A 19,904-nucleotide genomic window follows, 5' to 3' on the forward strand; every position below is an offset into this window, starting at 1 on the left:
ACATCCTTTCACAAGTCAGGTGGTTTTCAGTTGCTTGCTTTCAACAAGTTGAAAGAGAACCTAATCAGAGTTGTCAGCTGACAGATCATTAAAAGTATTTTTTCTTTGTTAGATCTTTATGCGATTTTTGGGCATATAATTTGAAAGGCATTCAAAGAATTGTGTGGCATTACTATAACAAAACTCCATTCATTCTCATCTGCTTTTTTATGCGAACAAATTTTCTCAATACTTACATCCATGGAATTGAAAACTTGGAATAGAACTGATGCTGAACTGTTTCTCAAAAAAAATCCATCCATTGAAGGTCATAATGTATATTAGAAAAAAGTCCACCCAAGTTCATTTCTGCAAGATGCATTGCCAATAAAATTTTGCTTTTGTGTTTAGTACTTACAAACATTTGAAATAGATGTGTTTTGATCAGTTGAAATAAGAGCTGTATGATCACAGAAAATGTAAAAAACAACCCAGATACTTCAATTTATGTACACATTTTTATTACAAGGAAATGTAGTAAGACAACCAAAATAGAGTTCAAATATAAAATATATTATTAGGATAAAATTCTAGAGGGGATATGGAACGTCAATATGAGTTCCAGAAGACAATGTTTGGAAATTGTATTTTCCAAACTGCATTTTTAAAAAATGGATATTAGTGGGTATTAAATCCCTACGGTATTTAGAATCCATTGGCTATACAGTCTTTAAAAAATGCGACAGATGAAATATTTATAAGCCGGAAGAAATGTAGCTGTCATTTTAAACTGTTTAAGAACATACACGGCTTTACAAAATTGTTTTCGAAGGCTCATGAACTAAAAAGTTTGAGGACCTTGAACCAAGATGTTTGTTCTGGGTTCAGGATGTCAACATCCCCAGGGGTATTCAAACATAGGGTGTATTAAAACCTGTCGCCCTATGTTGCGCATATAAATTTAGTACCTTACACCCTAGTGTTTTTTGCCCATTTTAAACGGCTCTCTTCGTAGACTGTAGGCTCGTTCTATTCCTGGCTCAGCGCCTGTACAGAGGGGACACTCCCCAAACACCCCCGGAATGAATGAGTTTATCGTGAGAACTCGGAAGGCTGCTAAAATCCCCGGCCAGCGTTGGAGTTTTCAGTCCGCGTGTCCCTGGGCTTCGAAGCCCAGCACGGCGTGGGAAGGCCCCGAGGAAACGCTGAGCACTTGCCGGGGCCGGGCGGGGGCGGGGGCGGGCGCGGGGCAGCGGGGCGGGCTCCGGGCGGGGGCGCGGGCGCAGAACTCGCAGCCAGCTGAGGTGCCGCCTCGTGCCGCCGCGCAGGCGCGCAGCCGTCTCCGTGTGAGTGCGCGTAGTCGCGCGCCTGTCCCCGCGCGGGCTCCGTAGCGCGTGTGCAGGCTGACGCAGCTCGCGGGCCCTCCTCCTGCTCTGCAGCGGCGTCGGCGGAGTTTTGGGCGTTTGGGAGGGGGGCGAGAGAGCGAGAGTCGAGAGAGGGAGGCGGCGGCGGCGGCAGGGAGGAGGAGGAGGAGGAGCAGGCGCCGCCATGGCCGCCGCTATCACCGACATGGCCGACCTGGAGGAGCTCTCCCGCCTGAGCCCTCTGCCCCCCGGCAGCCCGGGTTCGGCGGCGCGGGGCCGGGCTGAGCCCCCCGAGGAGGAGGAGGAAGAGGAGGAGGAGGAAGAGGAGGCAGAGGCAGAGGCGGTGGCGGCGCTGCTGCTGAACGGCGGCAGCGGTGGGGGCGGCGGAGGCGGCGGCGGAGTGGGGGGCGGCGAGGCGGAGACGATGTCGGAGCCGAGCCCTGAGAGCGCCAGCCAGGCCGGGGAGGACGAAGACGAGGAGGACGACGACGAGGAGGAGGAAGATGAGAGCAGCAGCAGCGGCGGGGGTGAGGAGGAGAGTAGCGCCGAGAGCCTGGTGGGCAGCAGCGGCGGGAGCAGCAGTGATGAGACCCGGTCGCTGAGCCCCGGCGCCGCCAGCAGCAGCAGCGGGGATGGGGACGGCAAGGAGGGCCTGGAGGAGCCCAAGGGACCGCGGGGCAGCCAGGGCGGCGGCGGGGGCGGCAGCAGTAGCAGCAGCGTCGTCTCCAGCGGCGGCGACGAGGGCTACGGGACTGGGGGAGGCGGAAGCAGCGCGACCTCCGGGGGCCGGCGAGGCAGCTTGGAGATGTCGTCGGATGGGGAACCCCTGAGCCGCATGGACTCGGAGGACAGGTCAGTGCTCTGAAGCGTTTCCCTTTCCCTTCCTCCTCTTGAACTCCCGAGCCCCTCAAAGGGGGACCAAGGCGACTTTTTGCCGCGATCCCCCTGCTCCCCGAATCCTCGGCCCCTCCCCCAGGCTCTCAACTCGGAAATCTCTCGCCGCCGCCGCCGCGCCCCTCTCGCAGCGCATCGCGGCTTCCAACTCAAACCGTTCCCCCCCAACTCTCCTTTCCCCGCCCTCTTTCCCCTCGGCGCTTCGCTCCTCACGGACCTCAGGACGGCTCTAACTCGGAAACAGTCCCCAAACGGGCCCAGATCCTCTGGCGGAGCAGAAGAGGGCCTTGACGTACACACGTCGGTACTCAAGGTTAGCTTCATCCAACCGTGTTCGGGAACACTTGTCAGAACTATAATTGACAAGTGTTTCCAATATGGCTGGTCTCGCCTGGATTTAACAGAACTTCCTTGTCCAGAGGGGAGACCCCAGCTATCACTTTTCTCTACTTAAACAAAAAAGGATTGTTCTTTTGTATTAAATCATTGCTTTCCAAATCCTTCATTTGTAGTCAGTCATGTGGTCTCCAACGTGATTTTAACAATCTTTTCTGTTTTGGGAGCATATCTGGGAAAAAGTTTTAAACACGTATAAATGGTTGTGGAAAAGAATAGTGAATTGATGGCCTTTTAAGATAACTTTGCGGAATCAGAGAGTTGGAATCGTAACAAAATACAGTCTGGAAGGTGCAACGTAGTTTGCGGCTTTATAGTAATGCTTCAATGTGAGAGTCATGATTTTACATGATAATATTTAAAGTCATATATTGGAGAGATCTCGGAAGGAATGAGTATTATTTTTCTGACTAAAGCTTGTTAGAAGTAACTGGAGAGTGACAAAAATGCGCATTTTTTCAGAACATTTAAAAAGTGTGATAGTATACGTTTCAGTTGTCCTGTCATTACTTTTGGTCTGTTTGGGTTGGTTTTTAGTGTACTTTTAAAAAAACGAGAATCACATCATGCGTATTATGCCACTTCTAAAGTGTATTAGCATTTATTTTGACCATTTGCTTATGTTTTGACAATCAGTAAGATTTTTTTTTTTTAAACATGCTCCCCAGAAAAGTATAGCAATGGAAAATTTAGTGGTCGGTAGTGATTTTCATTTAAGAGTTTAATATTCTGAAGTTCTAGGAATTCCGATTAATTGATTAAAAACGAACATCTTAGTATTTAATGCTACAAGTAAGACAGAGTCCTGGAGATTTTGAAAATCTAGCATTAGATTCTGTTTGACATTAACGTCTAGTTAAGAAAGTATCTTGGGGTAAAGTAGACTGTACAAACCTTAGGAAAATTGTGTTGAACTGTGTAGGCATGAGTAGGAAGGAGAATGTCTTCAAGAAAATTAAAAATTGATGTAAACTGCACAATGAAGCATGTGCTATTTTTACCATTTTATTCTCCTCTAATACCATTACATATCTGAAAGTTGACATTAGTTTATAAAATCAGTGTTTTTCATTTACCCAGTATACACGTATACTTGCCTACCACTGTACAAATTCGATGTCTTCCATTTCTTTCCCACAACTTTGGTGCAAGATAGGTATTATTTTGACTTCGGTTTAACAGATGAAGCAGCAAGTTGAGTGTCTTACTCAGGACAGTAAATACAGCATGGAAATGGTGGGCTGCATATGAACAAAGGTTCTCAAGTCCCCTGTTACTTCCACTTAAGAGTTAGAATAATTCACCTTAAATAAGTGGAGGCCGGGCGCGGTGGCTCACGCCTGTAACCCTGGCACTTTGGGAGGCCGAGGTGGGCGGATCACCTGAGTCGGGAGTTTGAGATCAGCCTGGCCAACACAGTGAAACCTTACCTACGTTACAAATACAAAAATTATCCGAGAGTGGTGGCATGCGTCTGTGGTCCCAGCTACTTGGGAGGCTGAGGCAGGAGAATCGCTGGAACCCGGGAGGCAGAGGTTGCAGTGAGCCTAGATGGTACCACTGCACTCCAGCCTGGGCGACAGAGCGAGACTCTGTCTCAAAAAAACCAAGTGATGATATGTGTCAGAGTTTTGTTTTTAGTTAGTTTCTATTTACTACATCACTTCAGGAGACAAATGAATTATTGGTTAAGTACATTTAGGAAGTGGAATTTTGGCTTTTATTTGACATTTGTGAGATATTTACTTGAGTATATAATTTTTACGTCTTATTTCAGGATAAGAAGTAAAATATGGCTGTCAAATCCAACTGAAGTTAAAACTTGATAACCAAGCAAACTTGGTTTTCTTAATGCTTAATTTTAGAGACTACAAAATACTGTTTTAATGTCACTGTTTCAGGGTAATAGATTTGTCACTTGTATGAAGAAGTCTTACTAGTGAAACTGACTTGTGGTCTTAATAATCTTAATTCTGAAACACCTCTTTGTTGCCTTTGAGATTTTTCTCCCAGTTATTTTGAGTTTGGAAAGGATCTATAATTATTATAAATTACATCAATCTGTGGATTTTATAGATGGATATCATGGTAAGAAAACTTCATTTTTGTAACTAATGGAAGGATAATCTTAGTTTTAAAGTGCTCTATAACATTTTTAGGCATTCCTATTACAAGGATTCCATTATCATAATGCCCATTTACCTTCCTATTGTTTTGATTACATTATACTTTTTAGTTTATCTGATATGCCATAGAATTTGTTGAACCTCTTTGTTAAATATCTTTTTCTTTTTTTTTTTTTTGAGACGGAGTCTCACTCTGTCACCCAGGCTGGAGTGCAGTGGCACAATCTCGGCTCACTGCAGCCTCTGCCTCGTGGGTTCAAGCGATTCTCCTACCTCAGCCTCCTGAGTAACTGGGATTACAGGTGAGTGCTACCACCTCTGGCTAATTTTTTATTTTTAGTAGAGATGAGGTTTCACCATGTTGGCCAGGCTGGTCTCGAACTCCTGACCACAGATGATCCTCCCACCTCGGACTTCCAAAGTGCTGGGATTACGGGAGTGAGCCACCACCACAGGCCATGTTAAATATCTTAAGTGTTACTTTTAAAAAGATAATTAGGCTGGACATGGTGGCTCACCCCTGTAATTCCAGCGCTTTGGGAGGCCGAGGCTGGTGGATCATTTGAGGTCAAGGAATTCCAAGACCAGCCTGGACAACATGGTGAAACCCCATCTCTACTAAAAATACAAATAAATAAGCCAGGCGTGGTGGTGCAGGCATGTAATCCCAGCTATTCAGGAGGCTGGGGCAGGGAAATTGCTTGAACCTGGGAGGCGGAGGTTACAGTGAACTGAGATTGTACCACTGTACTCCAGCCTGGGTGACAGAGCAAGACTCCATCTCAAAAAAAGATAATTAAATATAAAGACATAGGTATTAGAGGTTGTGACCTGAGATGTCATTTATGGTATTGGAAGGTTTTGTGGTAAAAAGTGACTAATTTATGAAATGATTAAATACCACTTAGTACAAAAAGTTGATTTTTCTCCCCCCAGGAGAAAGTTATTCAAAACCAGTGTAAGTTTATAGCGTGTTTATTTTGGTAAATTTACAAAATCTTGAAATTTTATGTAATTTTATTTTTACTCTGATTATAAAGATAGGAGGGAGAAGTGTTTTGGTTTTAAAGATAGTAGGGAGAAGTATTTAGCTATGTGAAACTACTAAAACGTAGCTTTTTTTTTTTTTTTTTTTTACTTTGAACTTTTTTTCTCTTCAGTGAAACTGAGGTACTTTTTAAAAAGTTACGCTCTTAGGTTAATTTCAGAGGCTATGGTAACTTAAAAACAAAAAGAATAAAATTTTTAAACATAATTTTATTTTCATTCTTCGAACACAGTATCATGTAAAAATAGTTTAAAATATAGTTGAATGAATGAGTCATCCAACAAATGATCAAATGTCAACACTTGTTACTGAACGTGTATTTATGCTAAAAAAGTTAATGCCAAGAAAATAGAAGACAGTCTCAATTTCACGTAGTAAATTAGCTTTTAAATGGAATTTTAATATTTAAAATGCCCGTGGAATTAGTTTACAAATTAATACTAGCTATTGAATCAGTTAATATATGAAAGTATATATTGTCCAGGCATGTGGCTCACACCTGTGATCCCAGCATTTCGGGAGGCCGAGGAGGGCAAATCACATGAGGTCAGGAGTTTGAGACCAGCCTGAGCATGAGCCACCACACCTGGCCTAAATCTTAATATTACTACCTATATTTCGATGTTTGAGTAGTATCTTTGAACTTTAGTTCCTCAACTACAAAACAGAGTTAGGTATTACTCTGAAGTGTTGTTTCGTGGTTTAAGTGAAATAATTTGTTAAAGAGTGCTGTGAACTGTTTTGAAGAATCCATCCACGTTGCTTGAATGTGTGCATCTTTTCTGTTGTAGAATGGTATTTTGGAGGGCAGGGACATTTTTGCTTTTTTAGGATCTTTGTAAGTACCTAACATGTCTTGGGTGTGGTGAATACTCCATTAATTACTAGCATTAAATTGAAAATACCAAAAGTAGTATGTATGTATGCATTTATTTGTTTATTTTGAGACAGAGTCTTGCTCTGTCACCCAGGCTGGAGTGCAGTGGCGCGATCTCAGCTCACTGCAACCTCTGCCTCGCAAGTGGCTGGGACCACAGGCACATGGCCCAACAGTAGTATTTATTTAACGTCTTGCTACTTCAGGTCTGTGAAAGGGGGACAATAATGGTTCCTATCCTGTATGATTGCTATGTGAATTACTTGTAGAGTATTTGGTACACATTTATTAAGTGTTTACTATGTGATGGGTATATTCTGCAGATGTATATGGAATCCCTGTTACGTGACAGGTGCTTTATTTGTTTTGATATAGGGTCTCACTCTCACCCAGGCTGGAGTGAAGTGATGCGATCTTGGCTCACTGCAGCCTGGGTGACAGCCCAATGCAGCCTCTGCCTCCCGGGTTCAAGCAGTTCTCCTGCCCAGCCTCCTGAGTAGCTGGATTACAGGCACATGCCACTATGCCTTGCTATTTTTTTTTTTTTTTTATATTTTTAGTAGAGAGGGTTTCACCTTATTGGCCAGGCTGATTTTGAACTCTTGACCTCAAATGATCCGCTTGCCTCGGCCTCCCAAAGTGCTGAGATTACAGGCGTGAGCCACCGTGCCCGGCCTCATGCCAGATATTCTTCTAGATGCTGGGGATGCAGCAGGGTATAAAACGAAGCCCTTACCTCATGAGTGACAGAGAGAATCACTGCACAAATGAATTGATAGTAGTTAGCAACGTCTATTATTATGAAGTGCTATATGATCTGGAATGCCCAAAAGTACTGTATCAATCAGGTGTTAGATGTATGGCAAGAGTCTGCAAATGAGTGTTGCAGAAATTTGCAAAAGGATATGGTAGACTAAAATATTTGATTACAGCATGTACATTTTAATCAGTTTTCTGTGACTGTTCTGTGGTGGGCCTAAAAGCCTTCATTTTAAATTGTTTTTAATATGTATGTGCAGCTAGTTATAAAAAAAGATAACTAATTTTTTTTTTAGGCAATAACTAGCTGCACGTACATATTAAAAACAATTAGAAAAGAAATGGAATGCTTCATGAATTTGCGTGTCATCCTTGTGCAGGGCCATGCTAATTTTCTCTGTATTGTTCCAAGTTTATCATGTGTGCTGCTGAAATGAGCATGCCTGTTATCTATTGGTAAAAAGTTTTGGAATAAGTTTTCTAGTAATGGCAATGCATAGCAGTGGTCTAATCCATGATTAATTTATTTTTATGATGAATAGTTTGCATTTGTGAAAGTAATAATTATATTGGTCTTAAAAACTAAGACCCATTGCACCCCATTTAGTGATAAGAAATGTGATGGTATCTCCTCAGATATTTAGTGTTTAAAGAGCAGGCTAAAGAGATTATTGTATTCTGTTTTTTCTGTAAATTGTGACATGGTGCGTTCAAATTAGAACTGGAGGCAGGTATGGTTACTCACATCTGTCATCCCTGCACTTTGGAAGGCTAAGGTGGGAGGATCCCTTGAGCCTAGGAGCTCGAGACCAGCCAGGACAACATAACAAGATCCTATCTACAGGCTGGGCATGGTGGCTCACGCCTGTAATCCCAGCGCTTTGGGAGTCCAAGGCAGGCAGATCACGAGGTCAGGAGATCAAGACCATCCTGGCTAACACGGTGAAACCCCGTCTCTACTAAAAATACAGAAAAAAATTAGCCGGGCATGGTGGCAGGCATCTGTAGTCCCAGCTACTTGGGAGGCTGAGGCAGGAGAATGGCGTGAACCCAGAAGGCGGAGCTGGCAGTGAGTGAGCAGAGTTCGCACCACTGCACTTCAGCCTGGGTGACAGAGCGAGACTCCGTCCCAGCTACTTGAAAGGCTGAGGCAGGAGTATCACTTGGGCCCAGGAGTCTGAGGCTGCAAAGAGCTATGATCGTGCCACTGTAGTCAAACCTGGGTGACAGAGCAAGACTCTCTCAAGCACACACAAAAATAACAAAGCAAAAAAAGTAGAGTTGGAACGTGTTGTATAGTCAGTGACTAAGGATTTTGTGTGGGAAGGGGGCCAGATTTTAGGCTTGGGTAAATGATGAGAGAATTCTAGAAAGCCTAACTGAAACATATAGGCAGGAATGAGCATAGCATGTTCAGGAGAATAAAAATTCTTTTTATTCTCTTCACTTTCTGGCTGTATAACTCCCTAGTTCACATTCAAGTCTTACCTCGAACAGGCTGGTTCCTTGTTAGACGTATTGTCAACATTCCGAGTTCTTTATTACCCTCACCCCAATATGGGTAATTGTTTACCATTTATCTCCGCTGCTGGGTTGTGTGCTCCCTGAGAAGAAAAACCATGTCTGTCTTGATTGGCACTTTATCTGTAGCACCTGGCTATGTAAATGTTATTTATTTCTGAATACGTTTTCTTGAGGATTTAATTTGAACAATAGTTTGCATCGTTTTTCCAGACACAACTGTCACTAGAATAACTAAAGGAACATTGAGTAGTGAAAGAGCATGGATGTAATCTAACTTCTCAGAAGTTGCTTCTTTATCTGTAAAATAGGAGTAGTGCTAGGATTAAGTGAGATGACATGCAAAGGGGTTATGTATTTACTTCATAGAGTCATTTATATCCCCATTTCTCATGCAGAGAAGGTGCAGTGGAAAGAATACTCCAGCTGAGGATGAGTGATCAGTATTGTAGTCTTGACTTTATTGCCGTCAGGAAATGTGGCAAATCATTCATTTCTGTGAAGCTCAGATTGATTCTTTTTCTTAAAAATGAGGGTTTTTGACAAAACAGTATAAAGTAATTTGGAGCTCAAATGTGAGGGTACTGTTGTAGGGTTGGCAAGTACTTTAAATACAGTTAAACAAATAGGTAATGTATTATCTTCTTTAGACAAACTCGGAATATTGCCGTGTGTGGCTTTGTTATATCCAAGATCTCAAGGATATTTTAGGTAGGTTCTTTTGGGTTTAAAAGTCACCATATTTCTTTAAAAATTTTTTTTTTTATTTTTGAAAATAGAGATTAGGTCTTGCTATGTTGCCAAGACTGGTTTTCAACTCCTTGGCCTCCCAAAGTGCTGGGATTACAGGCATGAGCAACCGTTCTTGGCCAGAAGTCATCATATTTCTACTTCATATTTATGGCGTTGTATTGAAATATCCATTTGTGTTTATTTCCTCTAGGCTATAACATTTTAAAAGTAAAGATCCGGCCGGACATGGTGGCTCACACCCATAATAAAAATACAAAAATTAGGCGCATGCCTGTAATCCCAGCTACTCGGGGGGCTGAGGCAGGAGAATAGCTTGAACCTGGGAGGTGGAGGTTGCAATGATCTGAGATCGTGCCATTGCACTCCAGCCTGGGCAACAGAACAAGACTCCCATCTCAAAAAAAAAAAAGTAAAGATGAGGTCTCATTTATACTTGCAGAACTTGCCTTCTGCACTCACTTAGTATGTTGTTGCCTGTATTCATTCTCAGTAATTGGTTGAATTCAACTGAATGTGGAAATACCTGATTACATATTTCTTTCTCAGTTTCATTAGTGTGGCTGATGAAAGAAAAAGAAAACAGCTGTTTTTGTTTTGTTTGTACTTCGAGACAGGGTCTTGCTCTGTCACTCATGCTGGAGTGCAGTGGTACCATCACAGCTCACTGCAGTCTTAAACTCCTGGACCCAAGTGACTCTCCTGCCTCAGCCTTCCAGATAGCTGGAGCTACAGGCATGCACTACCATGCCCAGCGAATTTTTTCATTTTTTGTACAGATGGGGTCTCCCTGTGTTGCCCAGGCTGGTCTCGAACCCCTGAGCTCAAGCAGTCCTCCCACCTTGGCCTCCCAAAGTGCAGGGATTACAGATGTGAGCCACCACACCTGGCTATCATTACTTTTCGTAAATATTTTTTAAAGTACAAAGAGTAGATGAATTGGCCATAGATTTTTTTAGTGTTTTAAATTAATCTCGGAAATTGTTACTTCAACATGTGTTTTGAGGTGTTGAGTCAAGAATGACAGTAGTCATTCTTGTCAGAAATGTATACTGAAGTTACCTGATGTTTTTCCTCAGAATTTCCTTAGTAAAGTTCTTTTTATGATTTAATACTAATTAAACCTTCAAATGTAATTGCTTCTTTATTAAATGAGTGTTCTTCATAGTGGATTCTTTTTTTAAACATACCATCTTTGTGTATATACATTTCTCTGGAAATGTTTGTAAAAAGGTAAAGATAACTTCCTTAGTGTAATTGTGTTGAAGTGGAATGTTTCTAGTGTTTGTAAAGATATCAATGGCTGGCTGATACTTTAAGCTGGATGAAAAATGTGGGTGAAGTAATCTTAAAGGGTGATAGATTTGATAGGACAAATTTAAAGTAATGTGCTCAGTGCATAGTGTGATAAAAGAATGTAGCCTACTTGTTTTCCATAGACTATATTTCATCATTGTTGCATAAAGTCCCTTTTGGCCAATTTAATGAATGCTGCTGGGTCTTCAGGAAAAAAAAAATCGTTTGTCTTTAACCAGAGAAATAATTGTGAGGATAGAAAGTAGTCTTTTTCTTGATGATAAAAATTCATTCTAGCTTTTTAAATTACAGTGATAATAGCTTGTAATAATAGTGATAATATCTTGGTTTTGGCTAATGATTTTTAGTGTGCTTCCAGTTAATTTTTTTTTTTGAATTATTTTAGTGTGACAAAGCCATATATTTTACTTGCCTTAAAAAATACTACTTAAGTTTTTTGCTAAAAATGATGAGCATTTACTGTGTGCAAGGCGCTAACTAGGTTTGGGAGTTTACTCTGAATAGAAGTTTATAGGTGACAGTACAAATTAACTGGATCATGTGGGAGCAGAATTCCTTCCACCTTAGATGAATAGGAAGGGCCTTAGGGAAATTTGACTTATTTGTAACACACACACGAAACACATGTAATAAAATAGGCACTTGTCTTTACTTTTTTTTTCCTAATTGTTTGAGTTTATAGACCAAAAAGCCTACAGCACCACCGCAGTTTTGAAAGCAAAATCAGGTGGCCTTATAGAATCTGTTGTGTCTAAATTCCTTAATCCTGTTTAAGACCAGTTTTATAATTTGCTCTTTGTCCTTCGTAAATAGAAAAAGTGACTACCCCATTGCCTTGGGAAGGAATGTTTGGAGTTGGATTTGATGTTGTCATTGTTAGGCTCAAATCTGTTTCAGTGACCTAAGTTCTAAATTTGGGACAATTTCTTTGTACCCTCAGTATTGCTTTCTATGACTGACCTTGAATTTTTATGAAGCTAATTGACTTGTGGGAATCAAAATTTAATAGTTTATCTTGTTAGTAAAACTATCTGCCTGAATGGGTCAAATTTTATGTAGATGTTAAATATCTTTTGTATTATGCACTATGAATGTACAAAACCAAAGAACTTTTGCTTGTGTGCTACACTAGATGAAAGTTTTGCATACTAGATGAAAATGTCAGCCTGGCACAGTGACTCATGCCTGTAATCTCAGCATTTTGGGAGGCTGAGGAGGGAGGATAGCTTCAACCCAGGAGTTTGAGACCGGCGTAAGCAACATAGTGAGATCCCATCTCTACGAAAAAAAAAAAAAGAAAGAAAACAGCCAGATATAGTGGTGCATACTTGTAGTCCCAGCTACTCAGGTGGGAGGATCACTTGAACCTGGGAAGTTGAGGCTCCAGTGAACTATGATTGTGCCACTGTACAGAGTGACAGAGTGAGACACTGTCTCAAAAAAAAAAGAAAATGAAAGAAAAGAAAAATATGTCTTTTTTTTAGTTGCACTAAAGAAGTATTAGTGCCATTTTGATGTATACTATAGGCTGTATTTCAGTTATTTCGTCATTCAAGTTTCTCCTTTGAATGTATAGTAGTATGACAGTTTTTTTGGCATTACTGTTTTGCACTTGTTTGACTATGGGCAAATCTTAGTTTATCTGAAAGAAAAGGATATGAATAACAGTTTATTAGAGTTGTGAGCATTACAGAGTTAATACACATCGAACATTGTTCCAGTTATTTCGGCTGCCTGGCAGCCCTTTTCCAACATTTAGTGGTTTAAAACTACAGCATTTATTTAACTTACGAATCAGTGATTTGGGCCGGGTTCTGCAGGGTCAGCTCATTTCTGCTCTACTAGGTATCAGCTTGTGGAAGCAGCTTAAAGACTAGGGACTGGAATCAGAATGCCCACTGACTCATGTCATGTATCTGTCACATGTCTGGTGCCTGGGCTGGGAAGACTCAAAACAGCTGGGACTCAGAAACAGCTGGGGCTTCTCAGGCATCCCTCTCTAGCTCTGTGTATGTTCTTCACAGGATCTCTTTAACTTTGCGGCTTCAGGGGAGCCAGATTTCTTAAATGGTAGTTGAGGACCCCCAAGCTGAGTGTTCCAAGAGCGAGCCAGGCTGAAACTGTATTCCCTTTTGACTTAGCCTTGGAAGTCTGGCAGAAGTCTTAGGCCTCACCAAATTCAAGGGGAGGTAATACAGACAACACCTATTAGTGCTGTGTAATAAGAAGAGGAATAAGGATGCGGTCTTTCAAAAGTGACCATCTTTTAATTTTTTTTTATTTTTGAGAGACAAGGTCTCGCCTGCTGGGTTGACCAGGCTGGAGTGCAGTAGCTATTCACAGGCACAATCATGGCATACTGCAATGTTGAGCTCTGATACTCAAGCCGTCCTACCACCTTAGCCTCCTGAGTAGCTGGGACTACAGTTGTGCATCACTGCACCTGGCCTAAAAGTGGCCATCTTTTATTTTATTTATTTATTTTTGAGATAAATTCTTGCTCTGTCATCCAGATGGGAGTGCAGTGGCACAATCTTGGTTCACTGTACCTCCACCTCCCGGGTTTAAGCGATCCTCCCGCCTCAGCCTCCTAAGTAGCTGGGATTACAGGTATACTCCACCACACCCAGCTAATTTTTGTATTTTTAGTAGAGGTAGGGTTTCACCATGTTGACCAGGCTGGTCTCGAACTCCTGATCTCAGGTGATCCACCCACCTCAGACTCCCAAAGTGCTGGGATTTTTATTTTTTATTGAGATGGAGTTTCACCATATTACCCAGACTGGTCTTGAACTCCTGGGTTCAAGTGATGTGTCTGCTTCAACCTCCCATAGTGCTGGGATTACAGGCAAGAGCCACTGCTGCTGGCCAAAAGTGGCCATCTTTAAAAAAATACAATCTGAGGCCAGGCGCGGTGGCTCACGCCTGTAATCCCAGCACTTTGGGAGGTCGAGATGGGCGGATCACGAGGTCAGGAGATCGAGACCATCCTGGCTAACACGGTGAAACCCCGTCTCTACTAAAAATACAAAAAATTAGCCGGGCGTGGTGGCAGGCGCCTGTAGTCCCAGCTACTCGGGAGGCTGAGGCAGGAGAATGGCATGAACCCGGGCGGCAGAGCTTGCAGTGAGCCGAGATTGCGCCACTGCACTCCAGCCTGGGCAACAGAGCAAGACTCTGTCTCAAAAAAAACAAAAAAACAACAATCTGACACAAGCACATAGAACAATTCAGGATATATAGCAAATGCTCAGTGTTAGCTGTTAATATAAAAAGTGGAAACACGATTTAGAGTGCCTTTTGCTATTTTATATAGTAGGTTACATAACTGCTTTTTTTCGTTAATAGTCATAACTTGTAAGAGGCAAGGTTGTTCACGGTTTTCTTTTTCTTTTTTTTTGTTGTTGTTCATGGTCTTCTTGAAGTACATGTTTGTTTCATTTGGTTGTTTTAGCTTTTAATCCCTTTGTCAAGCTTAGAATAAATATTAGGGCAAATAATTATAATCTGTTTCAATGAATGGAGATGAGAAATGGTAACTCAAGTAAAGAATTTTTACTCTTAGAATTGTGCATTAGGTGTACAATTTCAGAGTTCTTAAGATATAGGGGATTCTTAAATGTTTTTGCAATGTTTTGAATTTTACCCTTTAAGAAATTGATTATAAGGGCGGGAGAGACATAGTGTAATTTTTCTAGTATAAGTGGCAGTTTTATAGATGAAAGGAATATCACCTGTTAGCTGAATGATAGTTTACCTGTTAATATGATTAGAATAGGATTTCCTTTGTATTGTTGTAATGTTTACCTAGTTGGATAAATAGGTTTTGAAAAACTATATGGACTTAACGTTCCTTTTTTAAAGTTTTTTTGTAGAGATGGGGGTCTTGTCATGTTGCCCAGTCTGGTCTCCAACTTGTGGCCTCAAGCAGTCCTCTCACCTTGGCCTCCCAGCGTGTTGGGATTATAGGCATGAGCTACTGTGCCTGATCTATCTATCTATCTATCTATCTATATATATATATATTTTTTTTTTTTTTTTTTTTTTTGAGGAGTCTTGCTCTTTTTCTCAGGCTGAGTGCAGTGGCTCGATCAGTCTCAGCTCACTGCAACCTCCGCTTCTTGGGTTCAAATGATTCTTCTGCCTCAGCCTCCTGAGTAGCTGGGATTACAGGCACGTGACACCATGCCCGGCTAATTTTTATATTTTTAGTAGAGATGGGGTTTTGCCATGTTGGCCAGGCTGGTCTCAAACTCCTGACCTCAGGTGATCCACCCACCTTGGCCTCTCAAAGTGCTGGGATTATAGGCGTGAGCCACCTCACCGGAACAAATGAATTTAAATTTGAAGTGGATGTTTGTGGATGATACATGTTTATGTCAGTTTTAGCATCCAGTTTCTTTCTTTCTTTGTTTTTTGAGACAGTCTTGCTCTGTCACCGGGGCTGGAGTGCGGTGGAGGTGGGATCACACACAGCTCTCTGCAAACTGCACCTCCGTGGCTCCAGTGATTTACCCCACCTCGGCCTCCCAAGGTGCTGGGATTACAGTCTTGATCCACCGTGCCTGGCCCCCAATTTATATTTTTATTCTGTTTTGGCTGCTTGGTCCTGCAAATCTGATTTGGAGATGTGGACAGTCTCCATGTGTATCTTAGTTTGTTCTTTTTTAAAAATAGGGGTGGGGTCTCGTCATGTTGCCAGGCTGATCTCCAATTCCTGAGCTCAATTTGTTTGCCGCCTCTGCCTCTCAAAGTGCTGGGATTAACAGGTGCGAGCAACTGCGCTGACCACATTAGTTCTACTGATTTAGGAACAGGGATTAGTAGTAAGGACATTTTATTTGGAAGACAACATTGCTTAATGACCTTAATTGTTTTTACTTCCTGTCACAAATGCAAAAGTGACTAGAACCTCACACTGAGACTCTTAATACTGTTTCATGTCAACTTGTAATTGTTACCCCCCCCCACACACACACTTGTCTAGACCTGTAAGTGAAGGGACGATTCACAAAGTAATTGTGGGGAAAGGCCTTTAGTTGGTTAAGGTATAAGGTATATGATTTGCAGGCATGATTTTATGTAAATGAAGAAGTGAAGGCGTAAATTAGGGTGGTAGAAACACCAGTGCAGCAGAGCCGTAGCCTTTTTATTCAGTGATGTAGAAAATTCTGAAATTCGTAGATTTTAGTTTTTTTGAATGTCAATAAATTATGCTTGATTTCAGGTTATACACTCTCAATCCTTCAAGTCCTTGTCCTCTACCTTCCTTTAAAGTTAGACATTTCAGTGTTTGCTTTGGTGGCACGTATACTAAAAAAAATAAAGTTGGACATTTCAGTAGGCTAGACCTCACTAAAGGTATGACAGGTGGGTGGAGGGGGGAGAATGACCCAAAATTACCAAGGAAAATCTACAACACAAATAAATTTGCTCATAGAACTGAAAAGAGGACTGCCAATAAGGCTTGCCCCTATCCATTTGACCTCAGACTGAATTTCAAATTCAGCAGTTAACCTCAGAATAAAATAAAAGTATTCCTGTTTAGAAACATATTCTTTTGATCTGTTTTAGGGAGATGCTCAAGCTTTGGTGGTTCTCAGATTTTTGTTGTTTTTTTTTTTTGAGATAGAATCTTGCTCTGTCATCCAGGCGGGAGTGCAGTGGCACAATCATAGCTCCCTGCGGCCTCGGACTTCTAGCAATCCTCCCACCTTAGCCTCCTGTGTAGTCGGGATTACAGGCACGTACCAACATGCCCAGCTAATTTTTCCTTTTTTTTTTTTTTTTGAGACGGAGTCTGGCTCTGTCGCCCGGGCTGGAGTGCAGTGGCCGGATCTCAGCTCACTGCAAGCTCCGCCTCCCGGGTCCACGCCATTCTCCTGCCTCAGCCTCCCGAGTAGCTGGGACTACAGGCGCCCGCCACCTTGCCCGGCTAGTTTTTTGTATTTTTTAGTAGAGACGGGGTTTCACTGTGTTAGCCAGGATGGTCTCGATCTTCTGACCTCGTGATCCGCCCGTCTCGGCCTCCCAAAGTGCTAGGATTACAGGCTTGAGCCACCGCGCCCGGCCTTTCCTTTTTTTTTTTTAGAGACAGGCTCTTGTTATGTTGCCCAGGTTGCTCTTGAAGTTCCAGCCTCTAGAAATCCTTCCGCCCCAGCCTCCCAAGTTGCTGGGATTGTAGGCGTGAGCCACTGCGCCTGGCAGAAGTCGTATTTCAATAGTCCTTTAAGAAAATGTGTTGCTGTTTGGTAATGAGACAACACTTGGGAAGCGGTAGTTTCTTAAAGATTATTTGCAGTGTGTATTCAGAAACCATATTAGTGAACTTTTCTCAGTTACTTTAAGATCATAGTTTTGTCCTTCTCAGTCATGGTAACATAAGCATCCATGTATTGTTTCCTATGCTCATGCACCTTAGCATTTAGCAAACTGATCTTTATAACTTTCTCAATATTGGCAACATTCAGAATCAGCCCTGGTCACATCCACCAAGCAGATACTTGCCTGGAAGTAATTTGAGTCTCAAAGATGGGGCTGTTCTGGATGTATGAGTGAGACAGTCTTCGAATTTCCAAAGGAAACTTTTTATAAAATCATGCAGTTGGTTGCTCTAGCTGTTGGGTGGAAAACTGGTCTGCTAGATAGTTTCTAAACTAAGGGAAAAGAGGAAAAGAGAATGTTGTTGATGTTGAAAATATCTCAGGTTGCTCCCTAAATATTCTACTGGCATCTCTAACAACGTGTGTGTACGTGTTTTTTAAACTTAAAAATTCGGTTTACCATTTTACCGTATGAAACAATTTCTTAGATGGTTTGGTCAGTTTCAGTTGGGTAACGACACTAGTCAAAGAGATTTTTTTTTTTTTTTCTCATTAAACTTTTTAAATGGGTCTCAAAATTCCATGACAAATTTTTGGTCAAGTTGTTTCCATTAAAAGGTACTGATTTTAAAAACTAATAACTTAAAACTGCCACTTGCAAAAAAGAAAACCAAAGTGGTCCACAAAACATTCTCCTTTCCTCTGAAGGTTTTACGATGCATTGTTATAACCAGTCTTTTACTACTAAACTTAAATGGCCAATTGAAACAAAACAGTTCTGGGACTGTTCTTCCACCACTGATTAAGACCAGGGTGGCAGATATTAGGGATAATATTCATTTAACCTTTTGAGCTTTCTGGGCAGATTTGGTGACCTTGCCAGCTCCAGCAGCCTTCTTGTTCACTGCTTTGATGACATCTACCACAACAGTCTGTCTCATACCACGAACAGCAAAGTGACCCAGAGGTGGATAGTCTGAGAAGCACTCAACATACGTGGGCTTGCCAGGAACCATATCAACAATGGCAGCATCACCAGAGTTCAAGAAGTTAGGGCCATCTTCCAGCTTTTCACCAGAACGGCGATCAATCTTTTCCTTCAGCTCGGCAAACTTGCATGTAGTGTGAGCCGTGTGGCAATCCAGTACAGGGGCATAGCCAGCACTTATTTGGCCTGGATGGTTCAGGATAATCCCCTGAGCAGGGAAGCCAGCTGCTTCCATTGGTGGGTCGTTTTTGCTGTCACCAGCATCGTTGCTGTGATGAACATCCTTGACAGACACATTCTTGACATTGAAGCCCACATTGTCCCCAGGAAGAGCTTTCCTCAAAGCTTCATGGTGCATTTCGACAGATTTTACTTCAGTTGTAACATTGATTGGAGCAAAGGTGACCACCATACCAGGTTTGAGAACACCAGTCTGCACTCAGCCAACAGGAACAGTACCAATACCACCACTTTCTGTAGACATCCTGGAGAGGCAGGCGAAGGGGCTTGTTAGTTGGACGAGTTGGTGGTAGGATGCAGTCCAGAGTGTCAAGCAGCGTGGTTCTACTGGTATTGCCATCCTTACGAGTGGTTTTCCATCCCTTGAACCAAGGCATGTTAGCATTTGGCTCCCACATGTTGTCACCATTCCAGCCAGAAATTGGCACAAATGCTGCTGTGTTGGGGTTGTAGCCAGTTTTCTTAATGTAAGTGCTGACTTCCTTAACAGCTTCCTCATATCTCTTCTGGCTGTAGGGTGGCTCAGTGGAATCCATTTTGTTAACACTAACAATGAGTTGTTTCACCCCCAGTGTGTAAGCTAGAAGGGCATGCTCCTAGGTCTGTCCATTCTTGGAGATACCGGCTGCAAATCACCAACACCAGCAGCAGTAATCAGGACAGCACGGTCAGCCTGAGATGTCCCTGTAATCATGTTTTTGATGAAGTCTCTGTGTTCTGGGGCATCGGTGATACTCACGTAGTACTTGCTGGTCTCAAATTTCCGCAGGGAGATATCAATGGTGATACCACATTCACACTCAGCTTTGAGTTTATCCAAGACCCAGGCCTACTTGAAAGAGCACTTTCCCATCTCAGCAGCCTCCTTCTCAAATTTTTCAGTGCTGCTTTTGTCGATGCTACCACATTTGTAGTTCAGATGGCGAGTAGTGATGAACTTGTCTGAATCTACGTGTCCAATGAAATCAATGTTGATATGAGTCTTTTCCCGTTTTGGCTTTTAGGGGTAGTTATCACGACACCTGTGTTCTGGCGGCAGCCCCCATTGCGGAAAAAAAAAAAAGCTAGTCAAAGAGATCTTTTCAGTTCCTGCTACTCAAAATGTCACAGCAGCATCAAGTGGGCACTTGTTAGACATGCTTTATCTCAGGACCTACCCTAAACCTACTGAATCAGAATCTGCAGTTAATAAGGGCCCTTTTGATTTATATATACATGAAAGTTTGAGAAATACTGCTTTAGATTAAGCTATCTGCATAGTGTGAGTGTATTGTCTGGCTTAGGTATTCTTCCAAATATCAGGCTGTATAGGTGTTCACGTT

The 19,904-nt window shown here is 42.2% G+C and overlaps 1 protein-coding gene, 1 non-coding gene and 1 pseudogene across 6 annotated transcripts in view; 1 reads left to right on the plus strand and 2 right to left on the minus strand.

Annotated features, from left to right (window-relative positions):
• Positions 1 to 1,317: 1,317 nt before the first annotated feature.
• The window catches only part of AEBP2 (AE binding protein 2), a 116,543-nt gene continuing 97,956 nt past the window's right edge, over positions 1,318 to 19,904 (plus strand). For 3 of the 5 annotated variants that reach the window (XM_031650324.1, XM_031650325.1, XM_031650326.1), the window contains exon 1: positions 1,324 to 2,195. In XM_031650324.1, the coding sequence (XP_031506184.1) occupies positions 1,528 to 2,195 (668 nt within the window). In that variant the 5' untranslated portion in view covers positions 1,324 to 1,527. Of the gene's footprint in view, positions 2,196 to 19,904 lie in introns of all 5 variants that reach the window. The other 2 variants (XM_009180334.4, XM_031650327.1) reach the window with 1 other exon arrangement.
• Positions 7,779 to 7,884, minus strand: LOC116269123. Its single transcript, XR_004176428.1, has one exon. It is a non-coding gene; the product is annotated as a U6 spliceosomal RNA (small nuclear RNA).
• Positions 18,191 to 19,450, minus strand: LOC108580917 (annotated as a pseudogene).

The sequence above is a fragment of the Papio anubis genome, chromosome 9 (genome assembly GCF_008728515.1).
Source record: "Papio anubis isolate 15944 chromosome 9, Panubis1.0, whole genome shotgun sequence".
Lineage (NCBI taxonomy): Eukaryota > Metazoa > Chordata > Mammalia > Primates > Cercopithecidae > Papio > Papio anubis.